General features: G+C 62.2%; 1 protein-coding gene across 1 annotated transcript in view; it reads right to left on the reverse strand.

Annotated features, from left to right (window-relative positions):
* Positions 1 to 3,592: 3,592 nt before the first annotated feature.
* Runx3 (RUNX family transcription factor 3) overlaps positions 3,593 to 16,179 on the reverse strand; it is a 46,895-nt gene continuing 34,308 nt past the window's right edge. The window contains exons 4-6 of the mRNA XM_042688717.1: positions 15,564 to 15,668; positions 8,230 to 8,379; positions 3,593 to 5,761 (exon numbers count right to left, since the gene is read on the reverse strand). Of these exons, the coding sequence (XP_042544651.1) occupies positions 5,226 to 5,761; positions 8,230 to 8,379; positions 15,564 to 15,668 (791 nt within the window). The 3' untranslated portion in view covers positions 3,593 to 5,225. The remainder of the gene's footprint in view (positions 5,762 to 8,229; positions 8,380 to 15,563; positions 15,669 to 16,179) is intronic.

Raw genomic sequence — 16,179 nt, forward strand, 5'->3', positions numbered from 1 at the left:
GTGAGGACGGGGATGGGTGGGCTGCGGTGTACCCAAAGGAGCCAAGGATGTGACTTTTCATTCAATTTCCCACTTTGTGGAATCCTAGAACCATGCTTCTGCTTTTCAGACGCAGAGTAAGCCGGGCACTAGTGGCTCATGCCTGTAATCCTAGCTGCCAGGGAGGCTGAGATGTGAAGATCACGGTTTGAAGCCAGCCTGAGCCCATGGAGACTAGTATCTCCAGTTCACCACCCAAAAGCCAGAAGTGGAGGTGTGGTTCAAGTGGTGGAGTTCCCGCCTTGAGTGAAAAAGCAGGCCTGAGGGCACAAGGCCCTGCGTGCCAGCCTCAGTACTGAGAAGAAAAAAGCCAGGCGGAGAGCCACGCACGCGATGTCCTGAGCCAGAGCCCTGCCAGGGAGCCGCAGCCCACCCTACCGAGTCCTTTCTACTTCTGCTTCTAAGCAAAGATGCGTTCTCGCTTCTTCTTTCTCCTCTCCTGATGACGGCCATGGCAGAAGATTGGGTCACAGAACGTAAGCAACGTTCCCTTTCCCTGCCACCTGGTGCAGAGCTTACTTCCAGCTCTCGCTGGCTGGAAACGTAAGCCTGCTATCTCCCATTACTGCTTTGCCTTGGCAGGATAGGGGTTCCCGGGGTGCATGTGTGCCCTGTTCCCTCTGTAAAATGATTAGGACTCAACGCACTGAGCTAACAATGGGAAAGTATTTTGATTAGTGACTGGCAGGCATTCAGTATTAACTATCACTGCCATTACGATTGGCAGACCTGGAGTTTGAACTCAGGGCCTGGAGCTTGCTAGGCAGCTGAGCTACGCCTTTAGTCCTGCTGGCTTCTCCTTTTTCTTCCCTGCTGTCCTTCGCAGCTTGGTCCTATGCCGGGTTCCTGGGCGTTTGTATGGGAGAGCGTCTATTTGCATACCTGCCTGATGATTCTTTTGTTTTTTAGTTTTTCTTTTTTGCCAGTCCTGGGGGTTGAACTCAGGGCCTGAGCACTGTCCCTGAGCTTCTTTTTACTCAAGGCTAGCACTCTACCACTTGAACCCACAGTACTACTTCTGGCTTTTTCTGTGTATGTGATACTGAGGAATCGAACCCAGGACTTCATGCATGCTAGGCAAGCACTCTGCCACTAAGCCACATCCCCAGCTCTGCCTGCTGATTCTTAGATTTCTTTTTTTTTTTTGGGGGGGGGTGTCTGATTGTGAGGCCTGAACTCTCGGCCTGGGCGCTGTCCCTCAGCTCTTCAGCTCAAGGCTAGCGCTCTACCACTTGAGCCACAGTGCCACTTCCGGCTTTTTTTCTTATGTGGTGCTGAGGAATTGAACTCAGGGCCTCAGGCATGCAAGGCAAGCACTCTACCACTGAGCCACCTTCCCAGCCCCTGCCTGCTGATTCTTAACCTGATCGTTTCCTACTTTTTTCCTCCCCATCCTATCTGAAGGGTGCCCTCCGTGCTTGCCCTGGCCCTCGCTAGGTCTACCACCTGTCAGCCCAATGGCTGCCCTGTGAGCATCTGGCTATGGCTTCCCTAGCTCTTCCTGGCCTGGTAAATGGAGCTGGGTTTCTGGCCTTGAAGAGAGCAGCGTGGGGCTGTGGGGCTCAGCAGCTGCCCTATTAGGACCAGGGAGGCAGCTCTGGGAAGGGACTGAGGGCTGTGGCCCCTTCGCAGGCCAGCTTAGAGGGATGCAAATACATAAAACACACAGCACAGGGGCTAGAGGCTGGGATCGGCCCCCAGGTCCTCTCACTGGGACCACACAGGTGGGGCACAGGCCCCAGCCCCCCAGGCCTGGCAGGCTTTGGTCACCACAGCCATTCCTTTCACCAGGCCCCCCTGCCTGGCCCCTTCCAGGGCTTCGTTTCTGACAGCAGGATGAACCTGCCTCTGCGCTGTTTGCATCCCCGCGCCCAGCTGGGGTGCTTGGTGTGGTAGAGAGTGGCCCAGAGCTCGGCCAGGGGCCCTGGCTGCCATTTACGGGGCACGGTCTGGAGCAGGGGAGGGGTCTGGGCTGAGGAGTGAAGCAGTCAGGGTCTCCACATTTCCTCCTCCGTGAGCCACGTGACACTGTCTCCTCTGACCCTCAGTTTCCCCTCAGGTAAACCCTGCTAGGACAGCCATTTCCCAGCGTAAGAGCCTCGTGGCCCCTCGGTGCCAGCTGCTGTCCCTTCAGCCCCGTCTCCCTCGGGAGGCGCCGGACACAGCCCAGTGTCCAGGAGGCCACCCTTCCCCTGCCCCTGGGCCAGCCCCAGACTGCCCACCCCGGACTCAGGGACCCCAGGCTGGGAAGCCGATGGTCTCCCCACCCCAACGGGTGCTCCAGGCCCTTGATTCTGGGGCAGCACAGGGGAGGTGGGCAGCCTCCCTCGGGCTCCCGAAGCTGGGCTCATCCCACCTCAGACAGCGGCCCTTCCCTTCAGCCAGGTAAGTCCCTGTCCAGCTGGGCCTTGGGATCAGGGCCTGTCACCCTGCCCGTGCTCTGAGCGGGGTGGGGCTGGCTCGCCCCAGTAGTGAGGAAGGCCGGCTCCCCCGTTAAGAGTCTCCGGGACTGTCCAAGGTGACAGAGGACCGGAAGTTCTTTCTAATACCTCTGCAGCTCAGGCAGCCCTCCCCACACCCGCCCCCACTCCCGCTGCGCAGCCAGGCCCCACCCACCGCCACCTGCAGGCCACTGCCAGTACTGCATGCTTCCTCACGGGCTCACAGGGGTGCTGGGCTAGACAGGGTCTCCATTGCCCCTTGGCAAGTGGGGTACAGGTGCTGGCAGCTTCAGCACAGGCTCCAGAGGCCACAGCTCTCCTGCCAGCCGTGGGGGCCAGGCTTCATTACCAGGCGACTCCAAATACACACAAATACAAGGAGGGCATTGGGCACGGTGGCACTGCTTCCGGGTCAGCTCTGCAGATGCCAGGGCGATCCACCCAGGGCCCACCGAGGAGAGCCACTGCAGCTCTGGGAGATCCGCCCAGGGCTTGTTGTGGAGGGATCCTATAGCTACAGGAGATCCGGCGCAGACCCACTGTGAAGGGATCTCGGCTGTGAAGGACCCACCCAGGGCGGCTCACCCCGTGATCTAACATGGCCCGGCCCAGGCTGGGGGTGTGGGAGGAGGGGTCGCATGGCCGTGCCATCACGCCCATCTCCTGGCTGTGGTCCAGCTCCGCCCTGAGCAGCTCTAGCTATGGAACCTGACGCCTTGATGGCACCTCGGTGGCTCATCTGCAAAATGGGCGCTAAGGCAGTTGTGGGGCTGTGGCCCGACTTCCCAACCTGTCACCCCCTGGAATCCAAACCTGGAGGGACATCTGCATGGCCTGCTGTCACTTCCACCTCTGCCTCTGGTAGGAAGTCAGTGCCCTGCCGCGCGCTTCCTCCTCTGTGACCTCTCTGATGTTCATCTGGGGTCCTGTGCACGCGTGCGGGGGGAGGGGATCTCTCCAGCTGTCCCTGGGCCGCGATCTCTGGCTGGATGGCAGAGCATCTCTGTCACAGCAGGCTCAGCCCTGCCCCCGCCCCAGGCACCGCTTCGTCTCCTGGGCAGGAGGTCTTCTGCCCATCCCTCAGGCACATAACCCTGAAACCTGGCACAGGATCCTTCAACACATTCAGTTTATATTATTGTAACAAATCGGTCAAAATTCCACTTTACAGTTAAATAGTACAGAAGACATTTACTGTACAAGCAAGTTGTGCATCAGAAACACACCAAGCAGACGCTAGTGCAAAGCAGTTCCACCCTCCCTTCCCCTGGGCTCCAAGCGGCTTCCGGACAAAGCCACGGAGGATCCGAACTGCTCACAGCAACACTGTGTCAGAACTTTTTGCTCTCTGGTGTTTCCTATTCAGTGCACTGGCCTACCATGACTTTAAAGCAGCCTTGCAAATAAGGACCCATTTTTACCAGCCCAGCTGCTGATACTGTCAGGCCTGAGGGGGAGGGGGAATTTTACTTCCTGTCCCACCAGGGCTTAGGTACCAGGAAGGGGTAGTCATTTCTTCTAGGGTGGGCTACAAAGTGCTGGGTATCAGGAACCCAGATGCCTCCCTGGCTGTCCTGGCCCAGGTCACAGCACAGACTGGGAGTAGCGCAGGCAAGAGGGCAGTGGACTTGCAACTGCTTCCTGAGAAGGGGCCAGAGAGCCCGCAGGTCACCCCAGCCACTAAGTTAAAGAGGCAGCCATTGCTTTGCCCAGGGAGGGCAGGACAAGAGCAAACTACAGCAGGAGAGGTGTGCAGGGATCACAGGCCCCCAGCCTGCCAGGCTCGTAACGTGGCTGTGATCACAGCTGGGGGTGGCATGGTGGCCCTCACTGAGGAATACTGAGGGGAGATTTCCACAGCCACGGAGCCTGGCCAGCCCTGGTGATCTCTCCTGGGCTTTCCAGGACTAGAACTGAGACAGGACCCCCAGCCTGAGCCCCTGGGCCACGATGGTCAGGTGCCTCCCTCGGTCGCCTGCATGTAGAAACGTGAGTCTGGGGAGGGAGGTGGGGGTCCCGGCAGTGGGCTGCTCACAGTCAGAGAGCTTTTATCTGTAAGAGGCCTAGTTTCAAAATGTCTGGTGAAGCTGCTTTTCCTGAAATCAGTTTTAAAAACTGGTTTTGGTTCACGTTGGCTTGTGGAGTGAAGAACAGGGTGGAGAGGCGAGCGCAGGGGTCTGGAGGCTGCGGGTGAGAGCTACAGCTCCAGAGAGCGAGGGGACAGGGACGTCCCCTTTCTGCTGGGACCTGTCTGGCCTTCAAGTTCTCTCTCAAAAATGGCATGGGTCAGACCTTCCAGGGAGACCTGTGGGGCAGGCGGGAGGAGCAGTAGGGTCTGGGAGGCACGTAGAGGGCCCGGGACAGGGGCCGCGCGGGTCTGCTGTGGGCTGGCAGGTGCTAGGGGGCAGGCAGAGGATTGTCTGGGGGTGCCCTCACCCCCTCCACAGAGAGAGGATCCGGTACCGGGTGGGGGGGGGTGGAGGGGCTTCCAGTTCTGACTCAGTGAGTGTCAATGCAGAGGGTGGGCATGGCCCATGGAGCTTCAGGTGGTGCGCAGACCACAGGGGTTCCCTGGCTTCTTCCCAGCTGGGCGGCGGCCGGAGGAGAGGCGGAGGGTCTGGGCTGGGCAGTGTCTTGGGGACGTCAGTACATCCGTGAGGCCGGGCTGCCACGGGAACCTCTGCGACCCGAGTCCTGTGGGCGCAGGGTCGCCGCGCGGAGGGCTGGGGTCCGCACGGCGGGCGGTCAGTAGGGCCGCCACACAGCCTCGTCCATGCGGCCCGGCGTGCTCAGGGCGGTGGGCGAGTTGCTGTGGCTGCCGTCGGCCTCCACGCCGTCCGCCTGGCCCAAGCCGGGGTTCATGAGGTGGCCCGCGGCCACGGAGGCGGCGCTGCTGGGGCAGGAGGCCAGCATGCGGGTGGGCGAGCGCTCACCACTGCCTGTGGCCACCATGGAGAACTGGTAGGAGCCCGAGGAGGCGCCGTAGTAGAGGTGGTAGGGCGCAGGGTTGGCCTGGAAGGGGCCGCTCTGGCTCTGCGGGGCCCCGGGGTAGGGCGGCGGGAGGTAGGTGTGGTGGAAGCGGCTGGCGGCTGGCATGCCCGCCACGCCCAGGCTGCCCAGGCCGGTGCCCGAGGGAGAGGCGCTGTAGGGGAAGGCAGCTGACATGGCACCTGGGTAATGCATCCTGGGGTCGGAGAAGCGGCTCTCGGTGAGGGTGGGCAGCGCGGGGAAGGAGCGGTCGAACTGGCGGGGGTCCGGGAAGGTGTTCAGGTCCGAGGTGCCTGGGGACACAAGGAGGGAGTCAGGGGCAGCCCGGGACACCCCAGGGCCTCTTTGGAGGGGGGCCTTGGGGTCCCGGCGCTGCCCCTTTCCACCCAGCCTGGCAGGCAGGGGCAGGCTGAAGACAGGGTGCAAGGGCTGGACGTGGGTGTGAAAGGGCCTTTAGGAGGCGCTGCACCCCCTCTTCTGAAGACACCATCGAGGTGGTGAGGGAGGACTGTGGGGAGTGAACAGGCAGTTGTGAACTCGCCGCGGGGGTGGGGGGGGTGGGCATGAGTGAGGGGGCGCGGCACAGCTCAGCAGCCTCCTGCCCCCAGGCCCTCCCATGCCAGCCCAGTGCAGCCTGAGAGCATCACAGCCTGCACCCACACTTTTGTAACCACAGCATTGAGTCTCACCACGTGAGTGGGAACACGCAAGGCCCAGAGACAGCGAGCGTGAGGGATCTAGGGCAAAACCCCATCATCTATCTGCCCAGCCATGTGGCTTCTGGAGCAAGACAGCTACCCGCGTTTGACCGTCACTAGCTGTGCATCCTTGAGCATCTACTCTCCGAGCATCTACTTCCCGGGGGCGACACCAGTTAGTAAGAATCAAGTCCCCACAGGTTTCCAGTGGAGCTGGGCACAGCGCAGTCGTTGCTGCAGACACGATGCCACTCAGGACCCTGGAAGGTGAGGTCCCGACCCCTGTACTCTGGCTGCGGTGGGGCTCAGGTGATGCCTGCCTGGCCCAGCCCCACGGTCTCTACCCGTCAAGGGCGGAGGGCCAGGGGAGGACGCTGAAGACCAGCCAAGCGGCATCCTCTGGCCCAGTGAAGCCTGTGCCAGTCCTGGTCGGGCCCTGCTGGCCATGGTGGGGTTTGGATGGCCTCCAGCTGCCTCATCTCGGCCTGAGTGCTAGCTGACCTTGGGGAACACCTGTTCTCCTCGGGTCTCTGGTCCTGGCTGGTGAAAAGCCTTGATGCCTGCTGTCCCCAGACACCCCAGGAAGAGGAAGCCCAAGCCCACCGGGGGCAGGGCAGAGAGGGATTCTGCCCACCTGACGAAGGACCCCAGAGTGGGCAGGAGGCCCTGAAGTGGAGGACCCGGGCCTGCCGTCTCCCCAGCCCCCTCCATATACTTGGGAAGTACCTACCTCGGGCACTCCCCAGACCCCCGGCCGCTTCCGCAGTCCCGCGCCCACCCCCGGCCACTGCCCCAGGAAACCCGAGCTGCCCGGGCCGCTGCTGTCCAGCAGCCAATCCCAACAGTGCAGGAAATGTTTATTTTCTTCTGCGATCGGGCCCGGCTGCTACATGGTGGCTGAATGGGCCCTTTGAGTGGTGAGAAGCCCCCATTGTGGAGGCTGGGGCGGGGGAGGGGGCTCAGAGGAGCTGGGCTTTGACTTTGCTGCCAGTGACCAAAGCCAGGGGTTCAAAGCTATTAACAGGCACCCAGGGGGATCCCCGGGCCAGAGCCTGGAGGCAGAGCTGCTCCCCAGGGGCAAGGGCAGCCTGCTCAAGCCCCCTGTGGCAGAGAGGCCTGAGGCTCAGAGAGGTTCTGTGACTTGTCTGAGATCACAGCGCAAGGCAGAGCCAGGGCTCCCAGCAAGGCCCTGCGGACAGCGAAATGCCGTCTCCTCTCCTCCAGCCCAGCGACAAGCAGAAACTCTGCCTGCTCCGGCCCCCGAGGGCCCTGACCCCCACACCACGCCAGCTGAGAAGGCCGGGTGGCCTCTCCCTGCACAGAGCTGGAGGAGCGGAAGCCGCGGTTCACTCCGGGGCTGGATATTCGGGGGTGTCCCTGGCTGGGCCCCACTCCCCACTAGACCTGGCTCTGCCCAGGGAGACTGGGCGTGATGGCCTGGGTGGGGGTCAGAAGGGGAGCAGTTCCTGGGCGGGGGTGGCATGAGCCAAATAAGGGGCACCGCCCATCTCCGGAGGCTGAACCCCACCCACAGCACCTGAGTGCTGGAAAGCGGAGTCTCACATTCCACGTCTCTGGAGGAGACGTGGAGCTCTGGGTGGGGAGCTCTCCCCACCCAGGGCCCAGTTAGAACGGGCATCGCCAAGCCCCTACCACGAGGACACCCCGCGTGGAGCGCGTGACAAGGGCCGGGCAGGGCCCCTCGTCTGCCTCAGGGGCCTTCAGGCTGGGGGGAGGAGAGGGCCTGGCCCAGGGCACAGTGCCAGCCCGTCTCCCAGCCAGGGGTCAGACCTGCGGCTGACCACCTGCCCCAGCCTGCGTACCAGCTGCATGCAGCCTCCTGGAGGGCAGGGCAGGCTGGGCAGCCAATGGGAATACTGGCTTAACCCCACGCGTCCCAGGGGACTCAGGCTGAGGTGGGGAGGGGTGTTTCTGTGGTCCCAGGGGACACCTGCAAGCCAGGAGGGTTCTGGCTGGGCCTGGCTGGCTCTGGGAAGGGCCCCGGCCTGCGTCCCCCGCCCCCCCTCCAGCCCTCCTCCCCCCAGCCCTCCCCTGCTCCATACCTTGGACCGGGGTCTGGGCCTGGCTGCTGAAGTGGCTGGCGGTGCTGAGCGAGCCACGGGGGCTAGGCGTGCTGGGGGTCACCCGCATGCGCAGGTCCCCAAAGCGGTCGGGGAAGGCCTTGGTCTGGTCTTCCAGCTTCTGCCGGTGCCCTGCGGAGCACACACAGCTCATCAACCACTGCTTTCCTGGAGTCTCAGGGGATACGATGTCTCGCTCTGCTGGGAAGTCCTTCCTGAGGTCTAACCTTAGACCTCTGTGGGGAGAACCCTGGGATCACCACCAACCTCCCCTGAGGTTCCCAGACTTTCTGAATGCAGAATGGTGGTTAATGCCCCCTCCCCGGGGTGTCCCCTGCGGACATGGATAGGATTGACACCACAGGCTCCTGGTCACAGGCAGGGAGCAGTCATTGTGCGCAAAGTCAGGGCTCAGCTCCAAGTCTGTCAACTCCCACAACAGAGGGGAAACTGAGGCAACAAGCCTGGGAAAGTGGCCCTTGGAGGCTCTAGGAAGGCAGGGAGGCCGGGAGGGTGCTGCCCCACAGCCAGGACCCCCCTTTACCTGGTCTGCGGGGAAAATGAGAGGCCCTGGGGAAGGAGGCAGGCTGCTCACGCTGAGCCGGCCCGGCATCCATCCCACCCCTGTGGCGGCAGACGCCAGGCGGAGGCGCGGCACCGGGGCGAGGAGCTGAAAGCAGGGGTCCAGGGCCAGCGTGCCCGGCCTGGGAGGACACTGGGGAGCCAGTGCTTCCTGCCTCTGCATGGCCCACGAAGCCGGGGGGGGGGCTGACCTCAGCCTGTGCCCCCCACCCTCCCAGCTACTCATCCTGCACTCACAAGCAAACTGCGTTTACCAAAATCAAAGCACCATGGCAGCCTGGGGTCCCCCCGCTTAGTATGTCTGTGATTGTGTGTTTGTGAAAAATAAAGAGGAAACCTCTCATGGAATCTTCTAGAATGGTGTCACTATGTAATGACTTGGCTCTCTTTGGAGCTTGATGAACACTGCAGGGATGGCCGTGCCATTAGAGAGCCTTGTTCTTGGCTTTTCCTCTCTTGGAGGGGTGATGACCCCTGTTCCTCTCTGAATGGACGCCTGGTCTGGTGCAAACGTCCCCTTTGGTTCTGCATGGCTCCCAGGAGCGGCCCCATCTACACTGGGATCTGGGGTTGTCCAGAGCCCATGGCGGCTGCACACTCCTGGAGTCTAGCCGTGAGCCAATGGCCAGTTCTGCCTCCACGGTCTCCAAAGAGAGCTACCAACGGAGAGGCCTGGGTCTACTGCGACGAGGGGTTTTCTAGACAGAGAGGAGAGGAGCAGGCGGGGGCCCACGGAGTCTCACGACGCCTGTGGGGTAGACAAGTGAGCACGGCCTAAGTGTGACGTCACAGGTGTCTCCAGGGGGCAGAGCCAGGGCCTCAGAGGGGGCCAAGCTGGGGGGGGGGCAGAGCCAGGGTCCCAGAGGGGGCCGAGTTTCTTTCAAGGAGGGGATGTAGCGGGCTGGAGTGCAAAGTCTTGAGTTCAAACCCCCAGTACCACCAAGGAGGAAAAAAAAAAAGCACACGCAGAATCCAGGTATCTCTGCTCCCCACACCCACGCCTGGGTTTGCCTGGCATCCGAGAGCCGCAGGGGCGGTGCGGGGACCCACAGGAGCCCCGAGACCACCCGGCTCCCGCTGCCGCCACCGAGCCTCCTGGTGACAAGGGAGAGAAAGTGGGCTCGGGCGCTGGGGCCGTGGGAGGCCGGTCAGGGAGGCCCGAGGGAGGGGAGGGGCTGCGGCAGGTAGAGAGGCAGTTTCATAGGGGGCACGGGCTCGGGCCGCCCAGACGCCATGGGCCCCTGCTGGCTGCTTTCCTGTTCCCGGCTCAGTGCCACCTCTGCCAGGGCTGGGAGGAAATGTGGCTGCCGGGCTGAGGCCACTGGAAATGGCAGGGAGATGGGACAGAGAATTCAGAGTCATCTCAACAGGCAGGAAGCCGGCCGGATGGCGGTGGAGCCTCGCAGCGGCCTCACAAGGGCTTGGGTGTGAAGGATCTGGGCATCTCAGTGAACCACAAGCGCCACGCGGGCAGTGGGGCTGCTGAAAGCTGCCAAACCCAGCCTGCGCCGAGGTGTTTACACCCTGCATGCACGCGCGCACACACACACACACACACACACACACACACACACACACACACACACGGAAGCAAGGCGGATCACACGCAGCATGGGGTTTGAGAAGGGCGGCCTGGCTCAAGTCCCAGTCCGCTTCTCCCGGGCTGCTGCGCCCATCACAGCGCCAGCCCGCGGAGTCCTGGTCTCGCAGCCTCTGTGCGCTTCCCCACGGTCACCTCCGCACCCTGCTCCTGCTCAGGGACACAGACATTGAGCCACCATGGTGACATCTCTGTAACAGAGCCCAGCGAGCAGGGCAGCATTCATACTCAGCTCTAGGACTCCATGTCCAGTGCTCCTGACACTTCCTTTCCAGCCCCTATGGTTCAGATAAGGCCAACAAAGGTCCCAGGATGCTGCTGCATGGCTGGCCTGGCCTGGGCTATGCCAGTGAGGGGGAGGTCCCCCCTCCGGCCCCTGCTGCTTTGCCCTTGGGAAGGTGGCTTCCTGGGGGAGGGGCTGCCTCAGCACATGACAATCGCTTCCCTTTGTCTGTGGAGAGCTGGAGCCTCCACCAGGGAGGGGAAAAGGGGTGTCCGGCTGTCCCACGTGGCCAGGCGCCCGAGAGTCTCAGTGCCCTGGGCCGGGCACTCACATGAGGAGTCAGACCAACGGAAGAGCCCGTGCCCGAGGAGATGGGCTACAGAAGAGGCCTCTCTCATCGGCGTACCACAGCAGGAGCCGGTCACAGGTCACCTGGTGCGCTGCCCTTCTGCCCTCAGTGACTCAGTTTCCCTACTGTACAGGTAGTGCTCCAAGTCCCTTCTCAGAAAGTCCCAGACTTAAAATCACAAGAATCCAATGCTGGTCAGACTGGCGGAAGGAGGCAGCCACTCTGCCAGGAATGTTGCCTTGTTCTTGGGGCCTGCTGAAGAGCCCCCCACCCCCCCATCCAGAGGTCCTGAAGCCCCCTGAGTGCTAGCGTCCCCCATGCCAGCTCCACTCCCTCTACTTCCCCTTCTGCCTCTCTCAGTGAGAGGAAGGGCCTCTGCACCCCCTCTCTATAGATAAAAAACTGAGGATCCCCAGGCCCAAGGGAGGTACCCCACTTTCTCTGCCGCCCTGCTCAGAAAAATCTGGACCTCCTCATGGTGCAAGGCTCAGCCTGGTGGCAGGGCGGAGGGCTGCTGTCCATGGGGCAAGGGGGAGGGGAGGCTCTCCACGAGGAGCAGGAGTTGCCACATCTACAAGGTGGTCAGCGCCCTGGTTGACCCTGTGCAGGTGGACTGGCTGGTGGACGGATCACAAGCTTTTGAAAAGTGGAGTCAAGACGGACACCACCAGGGGAAAGCCGTCCTGGGTCTGTGGGCCTCACCTGCCTGCTGGTGGGGCTCAGATCACAGACAACCAACTCCCAGGCACCATGTCGGGGAGCGCCCAGGTCCCTCCTGCATAGAGGACACAGCCCAGCCTGCCCTACCAAGCACCCAGTGGTCCCAGGCCCCTGAGAGGCAGCCGTCATGCCCTGGTGGTCCTGGGTAGAGTAGGGATCACACACTGGGACCCCAAGGCAAGGACAGGGTTGAGAAGTACACAGGCCTGCAGGGAAGGCCTCCGGACCAGCTGCTCGCCGGGGAGCAGCTCCTCTCCACTGCCTGAGCAGCAGACAGCCACCTGCCAGCCTCGCAGGGTCACCTGCCAGCCTCTCAGGGTCACGTCCGCACCCAGAGATTCAGTGCAGGGCCCAGGTTGGAGCTCCCTCAGGCCCAGCCATTCCCCCCCTCCCTCCAACCTGTAGGACCGTGAAGGCCTCAGAGAGTCAACCTCAGGTCTGGAGCTGCCCAGGAGAGGAGGGGCCCCTGGGCTGTGGCTGGCAAGAGGCCGGCTCCGGGTCAAGCCCCAATCACCCGGCCCTTGGCCGCCTGCAGCCGCTCAGCAACCTCTGCGGCCCAGACACAGCGCCACTGTGCACCCTGCTGGCCCAAGGCTGGCGGCTGGGCGCCGGCCCTCTGCGGTGTCAGGAGATTTACGCCGCATGCACTCCAACCAGCCGCGTGCACGGAGGTAGCCGGCACTGGCCCGGGGTGGTCTGCCGTGAATCGGCCCCCTGTGAGCAGATGAAAGCCAGCGGTGGCCAGCCAGGGAAGCGGGCTGGCGGGGGGCCAGCAAGGAGGGAGAGGCAGCCGCTCCCTCCCAGGTCTGCAACCGGGGCTTCCAGGCCTGGCCTTGATTAGAGTGCCAGCCCGGACTGCCGCACAGGGAGGTCTGAGGTTAACCCCTTCCCGCCTGCCGGACGGGCTCCCCTTGGCCTGCACCCCTCGGAGCGCTCCAGGATGGTGGGGGCAGGGCAGCAGCCCCCCACAGCCTGGCACCCTTTCCTAGGCTTCCTTCTACACACCTGGAACCAGAGCCCAGCCCTGCTGCAGCTGCGCTCAGTCCATGTTACAACCACCCTGCTGCCACCTAGCTGCCCTTGGGCCTCCTCCGCCCCCAGCCTCTTGGGGTGGGGGGTGGGAAGCGAGGTAGATAGCTCTGACCGCTCCAGACTCCTTGTACATCTGCTGGCCTCTACTGGACTTCTCACTACCTGAAGCTAAACTGACTACTTATTTGTTTACTCTGGGTATTCCTCAAATACACACTGAGCCTAGCACAGAGTGCTTGGCAAAATGGAGACGGGAGCGGAGCAATGAGCAATCCCAGGCGTGAAGCCCACACCTCAGAAGGTGGGAAGCGCTGGAGTGTGCTGGGCAGGAGGGGGGTGGCCTGAATGGGGTGAGTCTCCAGAAGGACCTGGAAGCTGGGTGCCAGGCTGTCAGCACCAGCATCTGCTAAGCCTACAGATGGGGTTCTCCATTTCCAAACTGTGGGCACTCTCGCTCCCCCCCAGCCCTGAATCCAGCTCAGCAATCACCAGCCCCAGCCACTCAGAGACACCAGGCCACACAGGCAGGAGGCCACCACGCCAGCGTCAGGTCGTGGCCGCTTGGCTGCAGGCTGGGCTTGGGCACACTTTGCAAGGAAGGCATCAGAGGGGAGCTACCCAGCCAGGGACACGCCGCGGGCCTCAGGGACCCTGGGGTGTCCTCCCCTGGGCTCCCGGGACCAGCCTGTCCCACCCACCTTACCCACAGCTGGGTGCAAAGCAGGGAAAGCTTGGAGAGGAGATGGGGAGCAAGCACAGGGACCAGGGGCTCCCAAAGGGCCGGCCAGCCCGGCCTACGGAAACCTCGCTGACTCCCACAGCACCCGACACCGTCACAGGAGCCATCCTACGTTCTAGACCGGCTTTCTAAGCGGCCACTCCTCCCAGAGCCCCAGATGGAGCGGAGGGTGTCCAGAGCGTGCGCGAGCGGCTCTGCCCTGATCCTCCTGGGGCTGCCCACGGCCCAGAGCCCAGGACTGTGCAGGGAAGAGCGGCCGCACAGCCGCCTCTGCGTCCGAGTGCAGGCGGTGTCTCAATCCCGACTGAAGGCCAGGCCGGGGCTGGAGTCCATTTGCCCTCCACAGGCAGCCACGATGCCCAGGCCTACAGGGTGGGTGGGGTCACCCCTCATGAAAGAAGAGGCTGAGCCGGTGGCTCACGCCTGTAATTTTAGCTACTCAGGAGGCTGAGATCTGAGGATCCCAGTTCAAAGCCAGCCTGGGGAAGGAAAGGCCATGAAACTCTTAATAAACCACCAGAAAACCAGAAGTGGCGCTGTGCCTCAAGTGGTAGAGCGTTCACCTTGAGCTGAAGAGCTGAGGGACAGCACCCAGGCCCAGAGTTCAAGGCCCACAACTGACCAAAAAAAAAAAAAAGAAGGCTGAGGCCCAGCGGGGTCAGAGATTCTCCCAAGGTCACACAGTGCCGGCCATGCACACTGTCACTTGTCAGCTCCCCTGTAAGAACTGCACACCTCAACCTCTCTCTCCTCATAATGGCACTCCCAGGGAGCAGCCAGATTAAACCCAGTTTTGAGGTAGGAAAACTGAGGCAGAGGTGACTTGTCTGAGGTCCAACAGCCAGGCTGCCTCAGGATTGGGGCTTTGCACCCGAGGCCTGTGGATGACAATGTCTTCCGGCCATCCCTATCTTCCGGTTGCTGGGCTCACAGACCTGGCTCACAAAGGGCAACACTGAGGCAGAAAGGAGGCAGAGCTGGCCAGGGGCCATCGATCCCCAGGGCTGGATCGTGGGGTCCCAGCAGGAAGGAGTTTGGCTAGAGCAAGTACTTTGGTGATGAGGGACGCTGCCTACTGGCTGATGGCAGAGCCCGGGCCCAGGGGATGTGGCCCCTGGTGGTCAGGAGGGGATCACCCCAAAGCCACGCAAGCCAGTGCCCAGCCATGAGGAGGGGCCAGAAACCAGGAGGATGGAGAGCCAGGCCCCTCACTGCCAGGGGGCCCGTCTCCCATGTGGCTCTGGCACAGCCACCCCTCTGTGTGGCTCTCCTGCCCAGACCTGCTCAGTACCAGCAGTGCTCCCTCGGGGAGCCCGCAGCCCACGGCAGCCCCCCACAGCATGGCGTGAGGGCCCCCCAGGCACCTGGCTCCTCAGGAGGGGAGCTCTCACCCCAGGAGCGAGGTCCCCCTTTGGCTCCCGGTTACAGGGTCCTGTGCAGTAATAGGTGAGAATTTTTTTCTGTCTCTTCGAGGATCAGAGAGAGCAAGCGAGGGACCGGCTGGCTCTGGCACACAGGCTGAGCGCCTGTGACCAGCTCTGGATGCTTCCGGAAGCAGAGCGTCGGCGCTGGCTGCCTGGTCTTCCCTCCCATCCTGTGTTCCCGTCCCCTCCCTCTTACTCCAGGCCTTCCCCAGGCAGAAGGAACCAGATACGGACTCTTAAGACAGGGGATGACCGGCATAGTAGGTGTTTAATACACACATGAGCCAGTCCCACGCTCCAGGGAGCTGGCCTCACAGGGCAGCACAGCCTACTGCCCACTGCCCTCCACCCGTCATCCTCAGCCATGAGCGGGAGAAGCTGGTGCAGAGTGACCCTGGTGCAGTCATCATTCCAAACACCCCCAGAGTCCCGCGCACCCGACGCTGCTGCCCCTGGGCACAGTTACCCAAAGGAGAGGTGGGCTACCCACCTGGCTCTGCCACAACCCCCCCCCCCCACTGTCCTCTCCACCCAGGGGCGAGGACCAGAGGGCCCGGCCGCAGTAGACGTGGAGGCTGGAGACCCCAGCAGTGTGCCAGGGGCCAAGGGCACCCCTCTGCCCTGGCCTGGGGCGTGGCGGCACTTACGTCGGGGCTCCCGGGGTCCATCCACAGTGACCTTGATGGCTCGGTGGTAGGTGGCCACTTGAGTGGGGTTGGTGAACACGGTGATGGTCAGCGTGAAGCTCTTTCCTGGGGGATAAAGGCAGGAGGTTAGGGCCTGGTATCTGCAGGAAGGCCAGGTCTCTCCCCTCCCAGCCCTGATGGAAGAGGGGGCTCGGGGTGAAGGTCAAGCTGCTGAACTTTTTTTTTTTGGGGGGTCCAGTCTTGGGGCCTGAACTCTGGGCCTGGGCCCTGTCCCTCAGCTCTTCAGCTCAAGGCTAGCGCTCTACCACTGAGCCACCTTCCCAGCCCAAGCTGCTGAACTTGATGTTCAAGGTTCCTGGAGATCTGGTAAGGATTCTGTCCCCTTTCCCCACGTTCCCCCACCCCCCCCCCTTCGCTTTATTCCTTCTTTTTTTCAGAGCTGTTCTTTCTATTGAGAAATCCATATGATTTTGGGGTGGGAGGAAAAAGGGCTGCAGGTATGCATATGTGTGTGTGTGTGTATTTTTCTAAAACTAACTGACTTTTGTAGAAAAATCCAAGAATACAGAAAACATAAACAAATTAAGTTCATAAAGAAGGGGCTGGGAAGGTGGCT

Source organism: Dipodomys spectabilis, unplaced genomic scaffold (genome assembly GCF_019054845.1).
Source record: "Dipodomys spectabilis isolate Male_0828 unplaced genomic scaffold, ASM1905484v1 ptg000118l, whole genome shotgun sequence".
Classification (NCBI taxonomy): Eukaryota; Metazoa; Chordata; class Mammalia; order Rodentia; family Heteromyidae; genus Dipodomys; species Dipodomys spectabilis.